The 20,745-nt window shown below is 40.6% G+C and overlaps 1 protein-coding gene across 5 annotated transcripts in view; it reads left to right on the top strand.

Annotated features, from left to right (window-relative positions):
* Positions 1 to 20,745, top strand: part of GRHL2 (grainyhead like transcription factor 2) — a 142,915-nt gene that overhangs the window by 21,698 nt on the left and 100,472 nt on the right. For all 5 annotated transcript variants that reach the window (XM_032468103.1, XM_014566110.2, XM_032468105.1 and 2 more), the window contains exon 2: positions 14,590 to 14,785. In XM_032468103.1, the coding sequence (XP_032323994.1) occupies positions 14,590 to 14,785 (196 nt within the window). The remainder of the gene's footprint in view (positions 1 to 14,589; positions 14,786 to 20,745) is intronic.

Genomic DNA, 20,745 nt, shown 5'->3' with positions numbered 1-20,745 from the left:
AGAGGGCACCACCAGCGCCTGTAGCCCGGGGTGGCTGCCCGCAGGCCGCGCTCAGGCTCGCCCGTCACCCTGGAGTTTAGAACCTGGTGGAGCAGGATGATCCTTGCCCAGCGCTGCCTCCACTAGCTTCCGAAGAAAGGGTAAATGAATGGGAGGCGATGTTTTCGAGTCCTTGCATGTCTTAAAATGTAAAAAGAAAGTAAAGTAATACAAAATGTAAAAAGAAATGTAGAAAGAAAAATGTAAAAGAAACAAATTTTTTTTTCTACCATCATCCTTTATCAATAGTTTGGCTAGAATTCTGAGTTGCAATTCACTTTTCCTTAGAATTTCAAAGGTATTGCTTCAGTTGTTTCTAGATTCCAAAGAGGCTGATCCTTTCTATGAGACTTTTTTCTCTCTGGAAGTTTTTAAAACCATCTCCATATCCTTGGTTTTTTTAAATTTCATGATAAGTTTTATGCATCAGTTATTTATTTTTTCTCTTTCACTTTTTGTACTTGGTACTCTATGGACTTTCTGATCTGGACATTCAGGTCTTTCTGTTCTGGGGAATTTTATAATATTATTTCTGTAATAATTACCTCCCATTAAGCCCTCTCTCCTCTCATTACAAAGTTCGTGTTATTCTCGTGTCGGGCCTCTTGGACTGACCCTCCTGTTGTCCAACTCTCTTTTATGTGTTCCGTTTTCTGGAGCTGAACCTGCCTCTATCACCCAACCCTTCTGTAGAATTTTTGCCATTTCAGTCATACCTTTGTTAATTTACAAGATTCTAGCGCTCTTTTTTTTCAAACGCCTTTTCTTTTTGCCATGGAGACGCAGTAGCTCCTTTTTATCTCTGAGGGGCATATCTCTGTCTGTCCATCTAAGTGATGGTTTTCTCTGTCCTCCGCATTGTCTGCTACCTGAAGGTTCTTGTTTGTGTTTGGTAGTGTGTGTTTGTTTTAACCTTCGTGACCTTTGCCTCTCCACTGGGCTCTTCCATAGCTTGATATGTTCAATAGCTGAACATAACAGCTCCTCAGCAGGTGACTGGGAGCTTCGTGTGCTAAGTGGCGGGGAGGGCAGGCTTGTTGGTTGCAGGCCTATTTCTCCGGGTGGTGATCGGCGGGTGACTTTTTCTTTGGGTTACCCCCAAATGTCAGTATCTGTCTGACTTTTCTCCAGGGCTAATGATTGTCTTCAGGGAAGCCCCTCAGGTCGTAAGTACGGGGTGGGATTTTGGAAACTGGTGGGGAAAGGGGAGTCTCATGGTGTATGATGTCCTCTCACTCAGTCCCTCTCTCTGCAGTCCAGGGCTCTACCTTCTCCTTCTGCTGCTCTTGACGCTCCCCAAACCGCAGCCTTTTGAGTTCAGTGTTACTGTAGAATTAACCTCCCTTCCGCCATAGGGTATGGGAGAGGTACAAGCCTGGCTACGTGGGGTGAGAAAAGAGATCTGGCGGACGGGGTGTTTCTCCTTTTCTGTACTTACAACGAATCCTGTTTCCAGCCACTCCCCACACTCCCACAGTCCAAGACTCCCAGTGCTTCCAAGTGCTCAGCCCTTCCTGCTTGTCTAGCCCTCTGCACGTGCTTAAGCGGCTTCCCATGTCACTCTGTGGGGCAGCTGCCACTCTTCTAAAGTACATCTACCTGCCCCCATTTAACTGACGAAGCTGGTAGGCTTTCGTCTCCTCTCCGAAATCCTTTGGCTTCTTTAACGATCATTTTACTGGGGTTTCAGAAAATGTGTTCAACCTACTACTTTTAACCAGCATTCTTGGTACTATAACTGAATATTGTTTGTCTTTTCTTTGTTTGGTGTTCCACTTCAGGGACATTTTATTATCTCCATAGTTGTTCCTCCTTGTGCCTGATTATCTACTATCTAATGCCTCTGATTTCTCTCTTCTGTATTCACTGTGATTATCTCAAACCTTTCCTCCGTCATTAATTCCATTTTCCATTCTCTTGGTATGATTTGTTCTCTGATGTTGTTTTGGTCTCTTTTATTAGCTCGGCAATTTCCCTTTGAACTTAATCCTTTTGTGCCATCAACTTTGTACTTTTGTTGAATTCATGTTCTTATTATGTGTTATAGTATAAAGCAATATCTGGGAATTTTATTTTTGGGGGCGGGCAGTTAATTTAGTTTTCTTATGCATGTGATGTTCTTTCATCCTTTGATTTCCTGTAGTATTTTTTGCCCTATTGCTATGCCATTTCTTTTTGACTTGTTCATGCTTGATACGTTCTAGTCAAACCTTCTTTTGTTATGATATAGTCAAAATGAACAATTTCTTTACTGTCTCTCTGCTATTTGAGACGGGCTTGCATGCCCTTTCTAGGCCTGCTTGGAGCCTGGGCATTTGAAGGTGGGGCAGGGTGGAAAAGCTCAGCTCGGCCCTGCGTAGCCTGTGAGTGGCTTGGTTAAACGTTCTGTGTCGCGTTCCCCTCACATCTGCAGAAAGGCATTTTCTTTTGCCTTTGAGTTTTAGGTCTGTCCTCCACTTGACCTGGGGCTCCTGCTTCTGCTGGAGACAGTTGCCTTGGCTCCTGACCTCTCTCCTTTCCGTTCTCATGACTGTCAGTCACTAGGGTTAAAAGGAAAAGGTACCTGAGAGTGCTGGCGCCATTGTTAAGACTTCTGTTGTCATGAAACTTCATCTGGAGCTTTCGACAGGCTTCTCCCTGCCCCTTCCCCAGTTTTCTCTCCTTCAAAGGGTCTTGCCACGTTTATCTAACATTTTGTTTCCAGATCTGTTTTTTTCTCCACCGGTGGGGATATTTAGTGCTGGCTCCTTCTTCTGCTCACCCTCACTCCTCGGGCTCACCAGGTGACCAGGACAACAGAGATGGCAGGGAGTGTCCAGACAGCTGCCACTCTAACCCCAACAAGTCACAAAAGCCACCGGGACAAAGGTGATGCCTCTTTTGGTGAAAGAAATCAGGCTACCAGCTGTGTTTGATTGAGCTTTGCAGGAAAGTTTGGACAATATTCTAACATTTGTTGGGGCTTTTGTGTAATTTGAAAAAATGCTCACTTTCTTCAGAGGCTAGGCAGCCAAATCAGGCGAGGTTCGAAGAGGTTAAATAATATAAAAAGCACAACTGATATTTGTCCTTTCTTCAGACTTGCAAGTACATTTGAAGTCGTCTGATACAAGCTTCACAAGCACCGCAGTGAAGCAGCAACAATCCCTGGGAAGCTTTCCGCCTTTTGCAGCCCCTCCTGTTCATCTAACAGGCTTGGCACCAGCCCGGCTCATATCCGCTAGGTGGGACTGGGCTTGGGAAGCAGACCTGCGTGTTTTGGTGCAGCAGTGATACGAGGTGGGAGAGGCAAGGCCACGTGGGCTCACCAGCATCCTGTGACTCTGGCACATGGCCAGCAGGAGAGGGGATGTGTCTGTAGAGTCCTAAATGTTCTGAGCTTCTAGAACATCACATATTGCCCTGTTCCTGGTTGTTACTTATTATACCAATATGTGACTTTTCCCACCATAAAACTATACATATGGTTTTTTAAGGGGACCCGTTGCACACACAGAACCTCCTTGTCACATGGTTCCGTCTCTCCTCGTGTGTTTGATCACGAGAACATAACCCTTCTGCAGGCTCCTGGTCCTTTCTGAGACATTTCTGCCAGTGCCTCCCTGCTAGTCCCTGAAATAACATACCACCCCTCTGCCAATGTCCCTTCAGTACAGACTGATTCACTCTCAGCCGATGACAGCCACCTCTACATGGCTGAGATCATTTTGTCTTCCTTCTCCTCTTTTCTCCCAGACTAGAAAGATCCCAAGTTCTTGTCACTTCTAAAGTCTGATTTACCTCCAAGGGTTTTCCCAAGCTGTTATTCAGGCTGTTTTGGTGTAGGTGGTTGAATACTAAATGAAACAATTTCTTGGGATTTATCTTAAAGGTTGCAAGTAAGGGTCTAATTTAAATAAGTAAACACACAAAGGAAATCAAACCCCTCAACTACTTGCTCCAGTGTCATTTATTAGAAGTCCTTTTGATTCCCTTCTTTCCTTCTTCCCTCCCGCCATCCCTCTCTCCTTTTCTTCTTTCCTTTCTTCTTAATTCCTTTACAATTTCTTTCCATGTACATGATTTTCCGTACACACATGATTTGTATAAATGCGTGAATGTGATCACATTACACCCAGCGTGTTTTTGTGCCTTCCTCTCTTTCCTTTTCTTGCCTCTTTTCTCCACCCTCCTCCCCGTACTCCCCTCTCACACACCCCACCCCAATCCTAAGTACGTATAGATAAAGATTTGTGTATGTATACGTACTCATATACATTCACATAACATTAATTTTTAATTTCAAGCACAGATCTAAGGCCAGAGGAATAATTCTGAGTGCTTCTGATTATTGTCTAGAAGAGGAAAAACAAGTACATAATTGATTCTTATTTTCCTGATAGTGTTCTCAGAAGCCCGTCTAAATTCTGATTAAGACAAATTCAAGTTTAACTTTTAAAAAAATTATTTCAAAAAAAAATAAATAAATAAATTATTTCCAGCATTTTTGTTTTACATGGTTTATCACATAGTAAAGCCCATTCATTTGCCCTGCTTTGTTTTATAGAAGGGACATCTTGTGTAATCAGTGTGTTTTGTATGGACTTTGTATGGCCTTTCCCATTACTTCCTTGTGTAACCTTTGTGGGTCTCTGATTTATTTCCTCATCTGTTAAAGATGGAGTTGGATTCTGCTTTTTACCATTGAATATTTCTGTTAATTTTGGAGAAAATATGTGAGATTACAAATTGAATAAGACATAATATCCACTTGCATAAAGATAGTAAAAATTAAGACTTGTACCTAAATAAAGAAGGCGTAAAATATTGGATGCCTTTTGATAAATGTTAACATGTTTCATGATACATGAGCAAAAAATCACATCCACTAACATCTCCATCTATCTCATCAGAAAATCTTAAAGGATTAAGAAGTTATCATTAGTGGTCCAAATAGATTTTCAAAAATTCTTAAAAGCTGAAATTCTATCGTTGACACCAAAACTGTCAGTTGTTTTCCTTGACGTGGTAGACTCACGCTTGGTTTATATTTGAGAAAATGTCGGCCAAACAGCCAAGTCTGAAATCATAGTTTGTTGATCTGTCATTCTTTCTATGAAGAAAGCAGCCAGTTTGGTTTCAACTTAAACAATTGCACAGGTGCTTCTCTCAAGGCGATCGTTGTTCAGTGTGCCGCAAAAGTGTTTTCTGTGTACTGCCCACTTTGTCACACAGAATATTAGAAAGATACCCAAAGTTTGTGTACCCAAAGTTTGAGATTAATCAAATTAATATTTTGTACTACTTCATTCAGGACATTCTCAAATGAGACTAGCATCTTTTGTTTTTTTGTTTGCTTGTTGTATTTTTCTTGTGAATGTGTGTTGATGAGAACACAAGCACTCAAGGACACCTTGATGTCACTGCCTTGATTCATGTCAGTAACCAAAACTTTTACCCGCCATTAGGTTTGTACCATCAGTGCAAATGTCAATATAAAGGAAAGGCAAATATCTTAGTATCATTATGAAAGGAATGTTTTTTTTTCAGCTCTTCTCTATTCAACTCTCATACAAAATTTTATTTTCATTTCAGAAATTGGGCATCTTGTTTTGTGATGATTTCTTTTTCACAGCCTTTTTGTACATGGCAGTATCTTCTTTTAACATTATCTTTTGTATCCAGCATGAATTATTTTCCTCATCAATAAGACATTTTGTTCATCATGGGCCTTCTCTTTCATTTATGTTAAGTTTCCTTAAACATCTGCTGATTCTTAGTTCTTCTATTAAAAATAAGCATTTAGACTGCTCATCTTTCAGAGCTGGCAGGGTTTGTTAGCAGAACGGAGCACACTCTTCCTAAGGCAGGCTGTGCCCTTAAGTGGAGGGAGTGGTCACAGGTGTTGAGGGTACCTGGAGGTTCCCTTTTGCACATGTACAAGTGAGGTCCAAGGGGGCAGACTGGGGGTAGGACACATTGGAAGGCTTTCCTATTGTTTTAAGTTGAGTTTTTTGTTTGTTTGTTTGTTTCCATTTGGTAGTTTGAAGTTACTCTAGGCATTTTACCAAGTTATTTCTCTCTTTGGCCCCCCTAAACGTTGATTCCTTCTGTATTTAAGAAATGAATGCTGTAGCTGTTGCCAACGACTGGCTTGGTTATAGATGCTGAAGACTCTGAGTTAGAGTTTTCCAGGCTCAGTGGGAAAATCAGTTCTCACTAATGCATTAACCCCTCCTGTACCAGCATGTGGAGGCAGCCTCTTGACTTTGTTTTCTCCTCTATTCCAATCTTCCGTTTTCTATCTTCTAGAATTGCATACAATTGACTACACATTATTATCTCTCTCACTTCATGGAAATCTTTGAGGGAGAAGTAAACACATGGAATGGTCTTGAGATGGAAGTCTGTCCTGCAGCCTTTTAAGAGGCTTTTGTGGGTTTTTTTCTGCTAGAGATTTGATCATAAGTTCCTCCAAAGAACTGATTCTCTTTTAAATTTTTAAAGCTAATTTGGCTTTAAAACAATTCTTTTCTTTACAAGTTGTATGTTTGGTCCCTGTCAAAATATAATGTTTCTAATATTTCCTAATTATTTAATGTGTATTTCTATTATGTTACTTATTTAATATTTTCCCACAGAGTGTTTAAAAACAGATGGACTCTAATTGAGTCACACTAAAGATGGGTAAGGAGTAGTAGCTCCTCCTCCCACACAGTTTATTTGCGTTGCCTCCCTAATGTGTCCCCTGCACAGTGTCTCAGCACCTTGGAATTCTACAAATAACCCAAACACGTCATCTTTGTCCTTAAGAAGCTTATAGACTTCCCCTTTGCACAATTTCTCTAGAACTTTGAATTTGGACATTATCTCATTTATTTCCATGTAAGAAATCCCCTGTCATATTGGTCTCTTGCATCCAATCTGTTTTCTAGTTCCCTCTTTTCAAGTGACATTTTTTTTTCTGATTATGAAAATAGAGTATAGTCAAGAATTGGCAACAGAGAAGGATGCTTAAGAGCTCAGGCTCTGGGATGCAGTCCTGGTCTAAGCTGCCCGCTGTGTGACCCTGGGCAAGTAACTTAGCATTCTCTGCTCAGTGTCCCTGTCAGTGTAAAAGGCATGATTACCTTGCCTGACTTTAAGGCTACAGTAAGGAATAAATGTGTTCACCTGTGTCCGGGGCTTAGAACACCATCTAGCATATGGCAGGTGCTCTATAACTATGTGTGACTTATTATTGAAGACTATTTGAAAGGTGACAAAGTAATAAGAAGCAAATAAAAATTCATCTATAATCACTGCTAACATTTTGGATTTTGGTTTACATACACACACGTTAACCAGCTTTAGTTACTTCATAGATTGTGAGCTCTACAAATTCTCTCCATTTAAAAAATTCTTTTTTTGTCCTCTTCCTTTTATTTCCCATTATATCTTCTCCTCATGGTTGTTTCTAGTGCTGATAATGTGCTTTTCCTGCAGCTTCTTAATTATACCCCTCATCCTCTCAGTCCTTGATTACTTAATAGGGAGACGAAGGACACTTAGGGCACTAGCAAAACAGGGCACCGATGAGACAGAGAGAGAGAGACATAGATGTATTATACTTCAATCAATGGGTCAGTATACTTTGCAGTTAATACATTTAAAATGGAACTATCTTAATTCCAGTAGACATAAGTTTTTGTTTTAAAATTGATTATTTTAAAAAACTGCATTTTATATGGTGGAGAGCATCATAACATTTTCACTGAGTTAATCAAATTCTCTCTTTCTCAAACATAACCATCTTCAACATAAGATTATCAGTGTCACCCTAGGCTTGTGGATTCATTTCGTTTCCTTTGAATCTTACATGGATTAGGTCAAGGGCAAAAGGTTAGAGTCATTAAGGATAAGTGCTCACAGTAGAAATTTCCTGATCAATTTCAACCCTTGTTGTAACATGGAAAGTGTCTGTTATCTTTTGTGATTTGCCTCTAGCAAGCACCAAAAAGAGGGATATTATTGAAAGTAGCTACCAGTGAAATGACTAACATTGTTGGCATTTAAATTGTGACGTTAACCCTGGTTAGGATGATTGCTTCATTAGTTTCTGTTTGAAGGTCAGATTCTATTAAAGGAGAAAATGCCAAGATTCCTAAAGAAAGAATAATTGTCAGTCCTTGAAACCTTGCTCTTAAATTTAAGTTCTGAATAGAGTCTTTTTTTTTCCCCCCTCTGGGAAGCTGAAGTGATTGCATGTCAGTAATGAGCTACAGCTACAGTACATCAGCTACAAGAAAGTGAAGTGGACGGAGACTAAACCTCAAGTGCTGAAGACTCTGCATAAGATGAGATATTCTATTTAGAAAACAGAATTCATGCAGTCTCAAGACAGGTTGTGCACGTTTGAGCGTGTGTGTGTGTGTGATTGGGGACGGGGTGGAGATTGGTGCTTTTAGGAGAAAGCCTATGGCAAAGCTGGAGAAGAGGGGTTCTCGGATCTTTGAATGAAGCCAGGCAGGTTGGGAATCCTAGGCAGGGCAGGAAAGTGGTGCAGGATGAAGACTGTGGCCCGTGTATGGGAACTGCTGGGTTTTTGGTTTAATGAATGCCACTTTCTTGGTGTAATTGGTGGATCTGACAGCTGAATGACAGTTTTCTTTTCAAAGACAGTATCTTTTGCATAGTAAAAATTAAATGGTGGAATATATAGTAAGTAATATACATGCTGCAGGAGTTCCTAGAACAGGGAGGTCCTGAAGAGCCTAAATAGGGACAATCAGGGAGCATTTTCTAGCAGATGGGATGGGATGTTGCAGCTGGACTTTGATAAGACTAGATTTAGATGGAGAGAATCAGGAAGAGTATTTCAGGCAAGGAAACAGTCTGAGCAAGGCACGGAAGGAGGAATGAGGCTTCTTTGGCAACTGCTAATAAATGGTTTCATTCCTTCTATTAAGCAAGTAGAAAGAAAGAAATTTTGAGAAGTAGATAGGGGCCTAATAATGAAGAATCTTATGTATCAGACAGGATTTTGGATTTGATAGTATAGGTGGTAAAGAATCATAGTACACTTTTGAAAACAGTTATCCATGAAGATGATTCCATAGGGCTTCATTATGGATCGAAGTGGGGAAAGTCGAAGGATAAAGAGACTAGTTGGAGGCATGAGGAGAGAAGACCAAAGCTGTGATCATGGGTATGGTGACTGACTCCATGTAAGGACAGAGAGAAAGAATAATAGCTAACACATTTGAGGCTTTTACACTGTGTCAGTTTTAGTTCTGACGAGATGCTAGAGAGTGGATATTATTATTTTACCTCGTTTAGGGTGCATCTCAAATTTACAGGTGAGGAAACTGATGCCTAGAAAGGTTAATGATCTTGTCCAGGGTTACACAGCTGGGAAGTGGTGCAGCCAGGATATGCACCCAAGCCCTCTGGCTCCTGAGTCTACATTTTAAACCAGTCCATACTATTTGGCTCTGGATGACTGGGGACAGATGAAGGAGAGGAGTGTCCAACTGAGAAACAATGATTAGCTTAGTTTTGGATTGAGTTTAAGGTGCCAACAGGACATCTAAGGAGAAGGCAGAACTGGCTCTCAGGCGATGCACATCTGTCAGTCATTAATGCAGAGAATCAGTGAAACCATATGAATCAACAATGGAGAGAAAAGAACAAAGGGCCTAGGAATGATCAGAGTTAGAGGAATAAGAGGAGAGTTCAGATGGGGCAGAAATTAGAGAAGAATGATTGGCTACAGAGGAGAACCACCCTTGCTTGGACAGTGTTTTGGAAGTCAGGTAAGGCAAGACTTTTCGGAAGTAAGAAATGGTGAGGAAAATCCAAGAAGATTAAGAACTGCAGTCTATTGGATTTTGAGCACAGGTCATTAATAGAATCAGTTCTAAAGAGAAGTAATAGTTCTAACTATTATTATTGAAGCTCTGTAATGTACCAGGCTCTTCATGTATAAATAGCTCAGTTATTCCTTTAGAACAAGGAATTCCTTTAGAACAGCCTTATACTGTAAGATTGATAACACAATACAAAGGAAGCTCAAAGAAGTAAAGTAACTCATCTAAATTCAGTCATTGACAGAGCTGAGGTTAAAACTGAGGTTTATTCAACTCTAAAACCATTCTCCCCCTAGATTAAGACAAAACCCCACAAAAAACCCCCAAAACAACACTCCCACAAAACAGAAACCAATGCCCTTCTAGGAATTATAGAAAAGAAATGAATGATGACAAATGGATTTCAAGTGATAACTTGAAGGCAAAATGTCACTGTCCTAGCTTTTGTTCTGTGAAATGGATTTATGCCTGGATTTGTTGACTGTTACTACACATACTTTTAGGAGGCGAAGGCTGAGTTTCGTATGCTTCTCCCCAGCCAAGCGTTCCCTCCGCTAGATTCTTGTTAATGCCTGAGGGGATGTCAGTTGTCTGTGCTAGAGTGATCTGGAACTTTTCTTGACTTGTCGGTTATGATTTCAGTTACGTGACTGCTCCACCCCTTTCACTACTTCAGCTGATGACTCATCTCTTAATTTTTCTCTCAACATCAACAAGATGAAGTAGTGGATTAAAGAAACAAATGAAAGAAAAAAAAGTTACATGTATGATCTAACTGGGCCTTAGCCTTGCTGTGAATACTCAGGTGCTAATCTAAACTTGCCTCCAGAGAAGAACCAGGGATCCAGTTTATAGAGTTGCTGTTTACAGTTCTGTGTTTGCGGCAACGCAGAACATTACATCCCTAAAGCAATAGAAAGGACATTTAAAAAGCCGCCCAGAGTAGATTAGAACTGCCATTCCAAAAGAAAGAACAATGATGAAACTCAACTTCAGAAAGTGTTTCGAACTTTGGTAAAAGCTGTTCTGTGAAACTTTCCTTTCTTTACAAGTCTACATGTTTGCTCAGTGTACCAGAGAGATTATTCTGTTTTTATTCAACCAAGCTTTATTCAACAGTGCTCTGTACCGGAGAGATTATATCTATGAAAAATACTAAAGTCATTATGCGGTTAAAAGGAAGCGCATAAAAATCCTGTCGCCATCAAAAAAATGAACAGAAACAGCTAGTAAGGTTGTGCTTTCCCAGAATGTTTTTTTCCATTGATCACATAAGGATTCATCAGCCATTTCATCAGAGGGGAGAGGCTGATGAATCTAGATTTATGAGTGAACGCTTGTCCTGGGAACAGATGAAATCAGCAATCTAGGAGACTTAGCAGGAGAGAGTAGGGACTCTAAGAAGAAAGAGTCAAGGAAAAAATCTCTCCAGTGAATCAGGACACTACTTATTGTAAATCAAGAGTTGGCTCTCACTCTTCAGCTTGGCACTTCCTCGTACACTTTTGGAAATTAGCCAGTGTTGTAATTAACACCCCTCTGCTCCCCAAGCTTCTCTCAGGCAAGAGAGTAAAATCATCTTTTTCAATGGTGAGGTCGCTGCAAATAACCTGAAGCTCTTCTTTCCTATGGGACTGAGCATTTTAGGAAGTGTCTGTGGTGCCAGAACCTCGTGGGCCACGATTAAGGTGCAGAATCCTGTTTCACCCTTCAAGTAAAAGTGCCCCCAGGCACCCAGGGTGGCCCCTGTTAAATGCTTGTGGTAGGGATGGTGGTGACACTGACACAATGTGGACCCACCCCCTCTGCCTTCTTGGTCCTCCCAGAGACCTCATTTCTTCCACTTATAGACTCTTAGGAGTCCACCAAAATTCTGTGTCCAAATCCAACCCTGTCCTATATGACTAGTAATTTCCACAACATAGAAATGCTATTTTCCTGTTAAATCAGAATAAGTAAATTTCTTTAGTCGACTCTCCCAAATGAATACACATGTGCTCCTTTTGTCGGAAAATTCCATTTGCATTCCCAGAAGTAGTCTTCACATTAAAAATGGTTCCCACATCTGCCTATCTTGACATTTTCCAGCACACTCCTGCCTTTCCTTCAGGTCTTTGTGAAAATGTTGCTTCCTCCTTGGTATATATATATATACACACACACCATATATAGACCATATATTACTCATGACACTCCATTTCTCACACTCATCACTCTTGTAATAGCAGTACTTTCTTTCGGAAAGCTGGACTGCAAGCTACGAGGGCTGTGGGAAATTGTCTGCATCGTTTGCTATTGCATCTTTTACAGCTAGCATAATGCCTGGACCCAATGGGCTTCCAATCAGTACTTATGGAAAATGGCTAAATGAACAACTTCAGTTTCCCTTTAATTAGTGATTATCTTGAGCACGTTTACATTATAATCAATTTTACCAAAAATTGCTAAATGCACAGACTTCACAGGAACGTAGAGCTGTGCGGTGACAGTGACACCTGTTATTGTGTAGCATCGTGTAGTTTACAGAACTCCGGCTTATCCATTACTTCATTTGCTTCTTACAGTGACGTGTGAGGTAAGTGAGATGGACAGTGCTGTCCTTATTTAAGGCACAGAGAAACGGAACCTCGCACAGTTTTCCTCCACTGTAAGTGATGAGCAGGGACTCACTTCCAGGGCCTCTGCTGCTTCCTGTCACCACACTGCTTGATGGTTAGAAAGCCCTTCCACCAAGGGTTTTTTCGTTTACTTCCAGAAACTTGATTATACCCTTTGAATCCAGTTCATTTGCAATTGGGTCATTATTTTCTCTTCCTTCTCAATCAGTTCCGCCAAACCCCTGGCACAAGGAGTTCAAATCAGGGGCTTGGAGATCATCTAGCCTAGAGTTCCACTCTGCTAAATGTGGATTCCCCTCCCTCATCCCCAAAGTTATCTCACTAAGGTCAATGTCATTTTCTGACCACACACCAATGCAAAGTGCCAGCCTCCACATAAGGGCTTCAGCACAGCCTTTGCTGAAGGTTCCCGCCAGTGCTCCACCACTCAGGGAGCTAAGACACCATCTGCCATTGGAAGGCCTTGCAAGAATCAGCAAGAAGAGATGTCTTTGAGAACCACATGATCCCCAGAAGGCTCTTGGCTGAATTTCCACTGGGCGGTGTGGCTGTTGCCTTTGCAGTCCGGTCACTTGTCTACTAGGAGGAGACACAGTCACTTGTCATGTTACTATTAGGAGACATAGGTATTACTGAAACACAATGTCTCATTGTTACTTTTTGGTTTCACTTCAATGATCAAGCCTGGGGAGCTGCTGAGGACTGTCATGATTTGGGGATATTTGAGTTATTATCACATCGTCCTTAAGAGATTGCTTTGACACTATTTACAATAGCCAAGACATGAAAGCAATCTAAGTGTCCATAGACAGATGATGGGTAAAGATGTGGTGTGTAAACACACACACACACACACACACACACACACAATATGGAATACTACTCAGCCATAAAAAAGAATGAAATGATGCCATTTACAGCAACATGGATGGAACTAGAGTTATCATACTAAGTGAAGTAAGTCAGAGAAAGACAAATATCATATCACTTATGTGTGGAATCTAAAAAATGATACAAATGAACTTATTTACAAAACAGAAACAGACTCACAGACATAGAAAACAAACTTAAGGTTACCAGGAGGGGAAAGTGGTAGGGGAGGGATAAATTAGGAGTTTGGGATTAACACATACAAACTACTACATAGAAAACAGATAAACAACAAGGACCTACTGTCTGGCACAGGGAACTACATTCAATATCTTGTAATAACCTATAATGGAAAAGAATGAATATATGTATAAATGAATCCCTATGCTGATGCTGTACCTTAGAAACTAATGCAACAGTGTAAATCAACCATATTTCAATAAAAAACAGAATTAAAAAAAAAAACTTGCTTTGATTGTTAATTGCTGCTCTCCCCAAGTTTGGCTTGGTTAGGACTGACAAACGACTCCAACCCCTTTTGTCTCTACAGAAGATTTTCCAGGTGCTCTCCTCACTCCCTATGGTGATTTTTAATAACCTGTAGCTTCCTTATCCCTTAGCTAGAGGAGGATCCTGTGGCAACACAGGATTCACATGCAGAGTCTGTCTCATTCCTGTTGCTTCACATCCCTGTTACTCAGCATAACTGCAGCATGTCTTGTTGCAAAGTGGCTTCTACTGCCTTTTTTAATTAAAGGACTTAGATTGGTCTATAATTTTCTAGCAACTATAGTGGAAATTAACCTAGAGAAAAGAACTTTTAGTAATCATTAACTTATTGGTTACATTTACTGTATGGCACATATACATACATCAGATTTCAATGAAATCTGCTTCCTCCCAGCGTTTCATTCTAACATTCGTTAATAAAGAATAATCAGATAAAACGATTTGTCTCCTGAGATGACTGGATATGAAAACCAAGTGTGAAGGGAACTGACTTACACTATGTATATATACTGCCTTGTAAAGGCCATTTTCTTCTCACGGACAGTAAAGGAAAAATCAGTGGCTTCAGCAGCAATGTGGCTGTCACTTTAGGCTTAATCTTTCCTTCTCTTCCATCCTCGGAAAGTACAGCTTCCCGAGGATGGAAGAGAAATAACATGTATATTTTTACTGGGAAAAGGAACACTTCCCTGCTAATGAGCCTCACCCTTCTCTTGCCTTCACAGTAATAAACGTCTGGTGGCCTTGGTGCCCATGCCCGGTGACCCTCCGTTTAATACCCGAAGAGCCTACACCAGTGAGGATGAGGCCTGGAAGTCGTATTTGGAGAACCCCCTGACGGCGGCCACCAAGGCGATGATGAGCATTAACGGCGACGAGGACAGCGCCGCCGCCCTGGGCCTGCTGTACGACTACTACAAGGTAGACCCCAAGCCCAGCCCCCGCCCCCTGCCCGGGCGCCTCCGCTCTCGGGGGCAGAGGGGGCAGCTGGTCCGTCCCAGCCCCGAGGACCAATGCTGTTCCCGCGCGGGCTGTGCATTTCTGCCTCTTCCTGCTCTCACTGCCTCTCTGCCAACGTTCCCCTGACTCCACCGCCCGAGGGTGTTTCCATTTGGGGACCATCATTTCTGTGTCCTCTGTTCACAAGCATACCTATTACCTACATATAATTCCTACTTCATATCATATTGCAAACATTTCCTTGCTGTCGTTTTTACCTTATGACGATGATTTTTGGCACATAAAGAATTTTATGTTCTGTGGCTGTACCATAATTTAGTCCTTCCTCAGTTTGGGGGCATTTAGGTTGCTTCTATTTATTTTATTTATTTCTATTTTTCCCTTTGGAGGAGAGGAAGGTTTATTGCAGGGCCAAGCAAGGAAGACAGGCGGCTTATGCTCGGAAACCCTGGGCTCCTGGATGGTTTTGGGGGAAAAGTTTTTATAGGCAAAATTTGGGGTGAGGGCTGCAGGGTGTGTGACTTTATTCTGATTGGTTGGTGGTGAGGTAACAGGGTGGAGTTCCAGGAACGCTGTGCTCATCCTGAAGTTGCCATCCTCCACCTGGAGGGGGACCCTAGTTCCTAGAACTCAACGATGTTGTTATGTTCATTCCTTGGGGAGAACCCTGCCTAGGTTGCCTTTGGATTTTTCATTTTCCCAGAAACATCAGGGTCTCTAAATTTTTCAGTTTTGTAAGGGATATTCCGATGAATGCTTTTGTGGTAGATTTTGCAGCAATTCCAAAACCTAATTTTGTGTCCACTTGTTTCAATGGGAGCTAAATATTTATTTTGAGAAATCTGTAAAACAAAATGAATGTCATTCACTGGCATTACAAACATACCTGCCATACAGTACCTTCAAAATAGGAGTATTTCAGGAAGTCAAACAACAAACGATGTCTGTCTCAACTATAAAGGACTATGTCTGGTGTGACTTGTTCCCTTAGAACCAGTGATGTGTGAAAAATCAACAAGTATTTACAGAGTGAGGATATTTATTGCCTGATTTGATTGTAAAGGCCCTCAGCTTAGGCTGGGATTGGCACAAAGGTGAGAATGGCTTGTTTATTTTGCTGGTTGGGCACAGTGAACTCTTTACTTTAGAATAAGCATTGATTCCCCACCTCCCCCGCTCCCTCCAGCAGGAGAAAATCACCTGAGAGGAATCTTGGCTTCCTGTTTCAGTCCTGATTCCCAATTCCTGTGTCCTTTCCACAGTCTCCACTTTTGCAAGTTGCAGTGTCTCCTGTGTCTCTCCTAAACCAGTTTTCATGATTCCAACTCTGGCCCTGCCCCCATGCCCACTCTTTCACCCAAGTTCTCTAAAATCACTCGTTCTTTTTCCAGCTTCTTCCCCTTTTCCCTAGGAGGGCTCCCTCTATGGGAAGAGGCATAAAAGCCAAGTCAAGTTGCACTATCTAAGATGAAGAACGAGGCATGAGTAACTGGCAGGTTGGCCCATCCAGGGTATTTTAAGTGAGGATATTAACCCAAGTAAGTGCATCTCTTGTGGTTAGAATGTGCTGGAGAAATACAGGAAAGGCATCCCACTGGTACCCGTGTCCATCTAGGCTGACGTTTCCCCCTTACCAAGAGAGCCGGAGTTGGCAGTTTCCAACAGCCCTCTTGTGAAGGTGTACAGCTCTCAGCGTATCAAGAAGGGCCTTTAGCTCTGGGGGACTTGGGGTCCAGACGAAAGGATGTTTTAGGGTCTAAACTCCATTTCATGTAAGTAGAACAGTTTTCTACAATGAATAGGAAGTGCCTGAAAAAAGGGAGCCTGAGAAACAAAGATGGTTTCTTGGCAGGCTTTCCTTTCTTCTTTTCTTTGTTTGTGGTTGTTTTATATTTTTAATCCTTTTTGACTGAGGAGCTCTTTTGAAAAACACAAGGGTGAATTCTAAACGTTTTGGAGTGAAATTTTCCAGAACGTATTGAGGACGGTACAGAGAAGCCCATGTTAGAGCGCTGCACATTCTAGGCCATTTCTTGAGGGTTCAGCTGTGTTCAACTTTTGTGTTAATACACAATTTTCAGAAATGATCCCATCCTTAGAAAGGAATACTTTATTATAAAAAACAGTTAAAACTTGACAGTTTTATCAGTCTCTAATACCTAGTAGCCTATCATTCAAATGACACCCTGATGTAATCGCTTGGATCATTACAGGGTTTTTGGTAACTTATATAAGTTTATTAAACAAATATGTTAGTTAACAGTTTTATAAGGCTTTGAATAAATATATTAAGATATATTTTGAAGAAATATATTATTCTTATTTTTAAAAAATGGATTCTATCCCATTACTGTGAAATGGACATAATTTCATATATCTGCATTAGATGACAATTCTTTTGTATTAGATGATGATTCTTTTGTATTGATGAAAAAGAGAAATGTACCTTGGAACAAAAATCCTTAGTAATTTAGAAAAGCAACTTATTTTATTTCCCATAGGTTCAGAGGATAATAAAGTATTAGTAAATATGGTACCTGTATTATGTCACCTCTTGCATGTTATATTAAATGTATTTAAAGGAAAGTTGAATATTGTTTTCTGTAAATATTTTGAGATGCAGAATAGGGAGTTCACATAAAACTCAAATATGAGAATGTGGAGAAGATGGAACCCTCATACACTGCTGGTGGGAATGTAAATTGGTGCAGCCACTGTGGCAAGCAGTATGGAGGCTTTTCAAAAAACTAAAAATAGAACTACCATATGACCCAGCAATTCCACTCCTAGGTTTATGTCCAAAAACCCCGAAAACACTAATTTGAAAAGATACATGTACCCCAACAGCAGTATTATTTACAGTTGTCAAAATATGGAAGCACCCTAACTGTCTATTAACAAATGACAGGATAAAGAAAATGTGGTATATAATACACACACACACACACACTCTCATACACACTATGGAAAACTACTTAGCCATAAAAAATGAAATTTTGTCATTTGCAGCAACATGGATGGACTTGGAGGGTATTATGCTAAGTGAAATAAATTAGACAGAGAAAGACAAACTGTATGATATCATTTACATGTGGAATCTAGAAAATAAAAACAAACTAGTGAGTGTAACAAAAAAGAAACAGACTCACACATACAGAGAACAAACTAGTGGTTACTAGTGGGGAGAATGAAGGGGGAGGGGCAAGATAGGGATGGGGATTAAGAGGTACAAACTACTTTGTATAAAATAAATAAGCTACAAGGATATAGAGTACAACACAGGGAATACAGCCAACATTTTATAATAATATAAATGGAGTATAATCTTTAAAAATTGGGAATCACTATGTTGTACACCTGAAACTTATATTACATTCTACATCAGCCATACTTCAAAATAAATAAATAAATAAATAGCCATCACCCACACCTGTCCCCCACAAACTCCTCCAAACTCAATTTGTAACCAAGTCTATGACTCTTACTGTTGAATTAATAATATATTAATTTAGGATATAAAATATTTAAATAAAATAGTTTCTAAGACCGTCTGGACTAGCAGAGTTACATGGCTAATTTGTTTCTCACAAGCTTTACTGTATTTTTGCTTGAAATTTTAAACATTAAGGAATTATTCTTAATTCCAAAAACTCTGTGCCCAAATGATCATTTTCAGGCCTTAACCCACTCTTTTTCAGAGCTTATATATGCTGGAATTAAAGTTATAACAAAGTCAAATCCTCTTTGAGGATAGACTCTCTTTCTGTAGTAAAGTGAAATGATAATAGAAAAAAATAAAGATTCTATTTTTTGAGTCTAAACTTTGGGAAGTCAAATTACTTTAACAATTGCTGCCACGTTATCACCTAAATTGTTTAGAATTTTTGTACCTCTTTGTAAGTGGTAATTGATTCTTTTCATAAAGTAAACCATTTTCTTTTGCTCCTAAGGTTGGAGTACATCTCCCCTCAGGGGCCAGTAGAGGGGGGATGGTGTGTGACACACAGCAGACACTCAAGAAATGATGGTCCCTGTCCTTGAAAATTGCAAAGGCTTGTGTTGGTAGAATATTTCATGCATTTCAAAGTCTTTCACCTACATTCTGAAACTTCAGGGAGTCCCATCAGGTTTTGTATTTCACAGGTCAGGCAGCTAAGCAGGATTTACTCAAGGTCACAAGGCAATTCTGGACATTTCTTAATGTCTGTTCTGTTACACTGTCTGTGTTAGTCTGCTTGGGCTGCCATGAAGAAATACCACAGACTGGGGGACTTAAACAATAGAAATTTTTTTTCTCACAGTTCTGGGGGCTGGAAGTCCAAGGTCAAGGTGCTGACAGGGATGGTTTCTGATGAGGCTTCTCTTCCTTCTTGACTTGAAGGTGGCCACCTTCTTACTGTGTCTTCACATAGCATTTCCTCTGTGCACACACATACCTGGTGTCTCTTCCTCCTCTTATAAGGCACCAGTCCTGTTGGATTAGGGACCCACCCTTGTAAACTTATTTAACCTTAATCACCTCCTTTAAAGTCCCTATCTCCAAATACACTCACACTGGGGATTAGGGTTTTAACACATGAACTTTGAGGACACACAGTTCATTCTATAGCGCTGCCCACCATTTAAAAAATAGCTTCTTTGTATCCATTTGAAAATGGGTTCAAATTTTAAAGATACACATTTGAAGCTATTTAGATGGCATTTATTATAAAAATAACTAAATTGCTAGGATCTGTCATAATTTAGGGACTCATATTAGCCTAGTTTTCTGTTCAGTTCAAGCTACTTACTGGTAGCAGCTCCAAAGTCAAGTATGACCTTTTTATTAATTTCAGGCATGACAGAAAAGTGTGACAGATTGCATTAGTTAGTTCTTCTTATAAGTGGTTTGATTTACTTTAGCTCACTTTGTTTTTCCACAGAACTAGCCTTGCTGAATTGTGGGAGGTGAGTGGGGGTGGGGGTGGGGGTGGGCAGTCAAGTTCGGTCAGGAAGGCAGTGACTCCTTCTGGAAGAGACCAGGCTGGTGGGCTGGGCTTTATTCTCCCAAAAGGGAGTACAGGGCTAAGTGCATGGCCTTGCTTTTTGCTGGATGAATGAGTGAATACATGATTTAATAAATATTCATAAGCTGTTGAAATTTTTAAAAGAAATTAGCTTTTCATTTTAAGCTTATACATACATATTCTAGAAAATACAGGGAATCTTAAAGAAGAAACTGAAATGTCCTGTATTTCTTCTGTCGTGCTATTTGCCATCATTTCCTCCATTCCTGAAGGACTGTGAGCACAGGCCTGGCAGACTGAAGAAATGATTTACACACATTACAGCAGCAGCAGGGAGGTGGGTTGTGGGCAGAGAGTCCAGTGAAGAGTCCGTTGCCATCCATACTTTATCATGTATCAGAATTTCATTTTTAAGGCCAAGTAATATTCCATTGTATGTGGCTATGGTGAATAATGGTGCTATGAACACGGGTGTGCTGGGTACTGAACTTTTATGTTTGCCTGTCATCCTGAGTAGGTGACAGGCACTGTTTTATTCATCTCATTTCTGTCTAGCACTCACTTAGAATGCCTGCTACCTTGTAGACACTCAACACTGACGTGTGAGTGAAGGACTTACAACGGACTGACTTTATCTTTATTTAACAAATAAAGTCCCAGACACTCTAAGTGCTTTTTAAGAAATTAACTCATTTAATTTTCCTAAACACCCTGTGAGGTATAGGACTCTCATTATGCCTGCTTTACAGCTGAGGAAAGTGAGGCAAAGTTAGTTAGTGGTAGAGCGGAGCTTTGACCCAGCCAGTCAAGTGCAGGTCTGGACTCTCAGCCGCTCTGCTGTGTTGCCTCCCTCGTCCAGCTGACTGAGCTTGCACACATATTCAGGTGAGTGGAAACCAGGAGCATTGCTGGAGG

This window comes from Camelus ferus, chromosome 25 (assembly GCF_009834535.1).
Source record: "Camelus ferus isolate YT-003-E chromosome 25, BCGSAC_Cfer_1.0, whole genome shotgun sequence".
Taxonomy (NCBI): Eukaryota; Metazoa; Chordata; class Mammalia; order Artiodactyla; family Camelidae; genus Camelus; species Camelus ferus.
The sequence above is the reverse complement of the archived record's forward strand: the minus strand, read 5'-3'. Positions and strand labels throughout refer to the sequence as shown.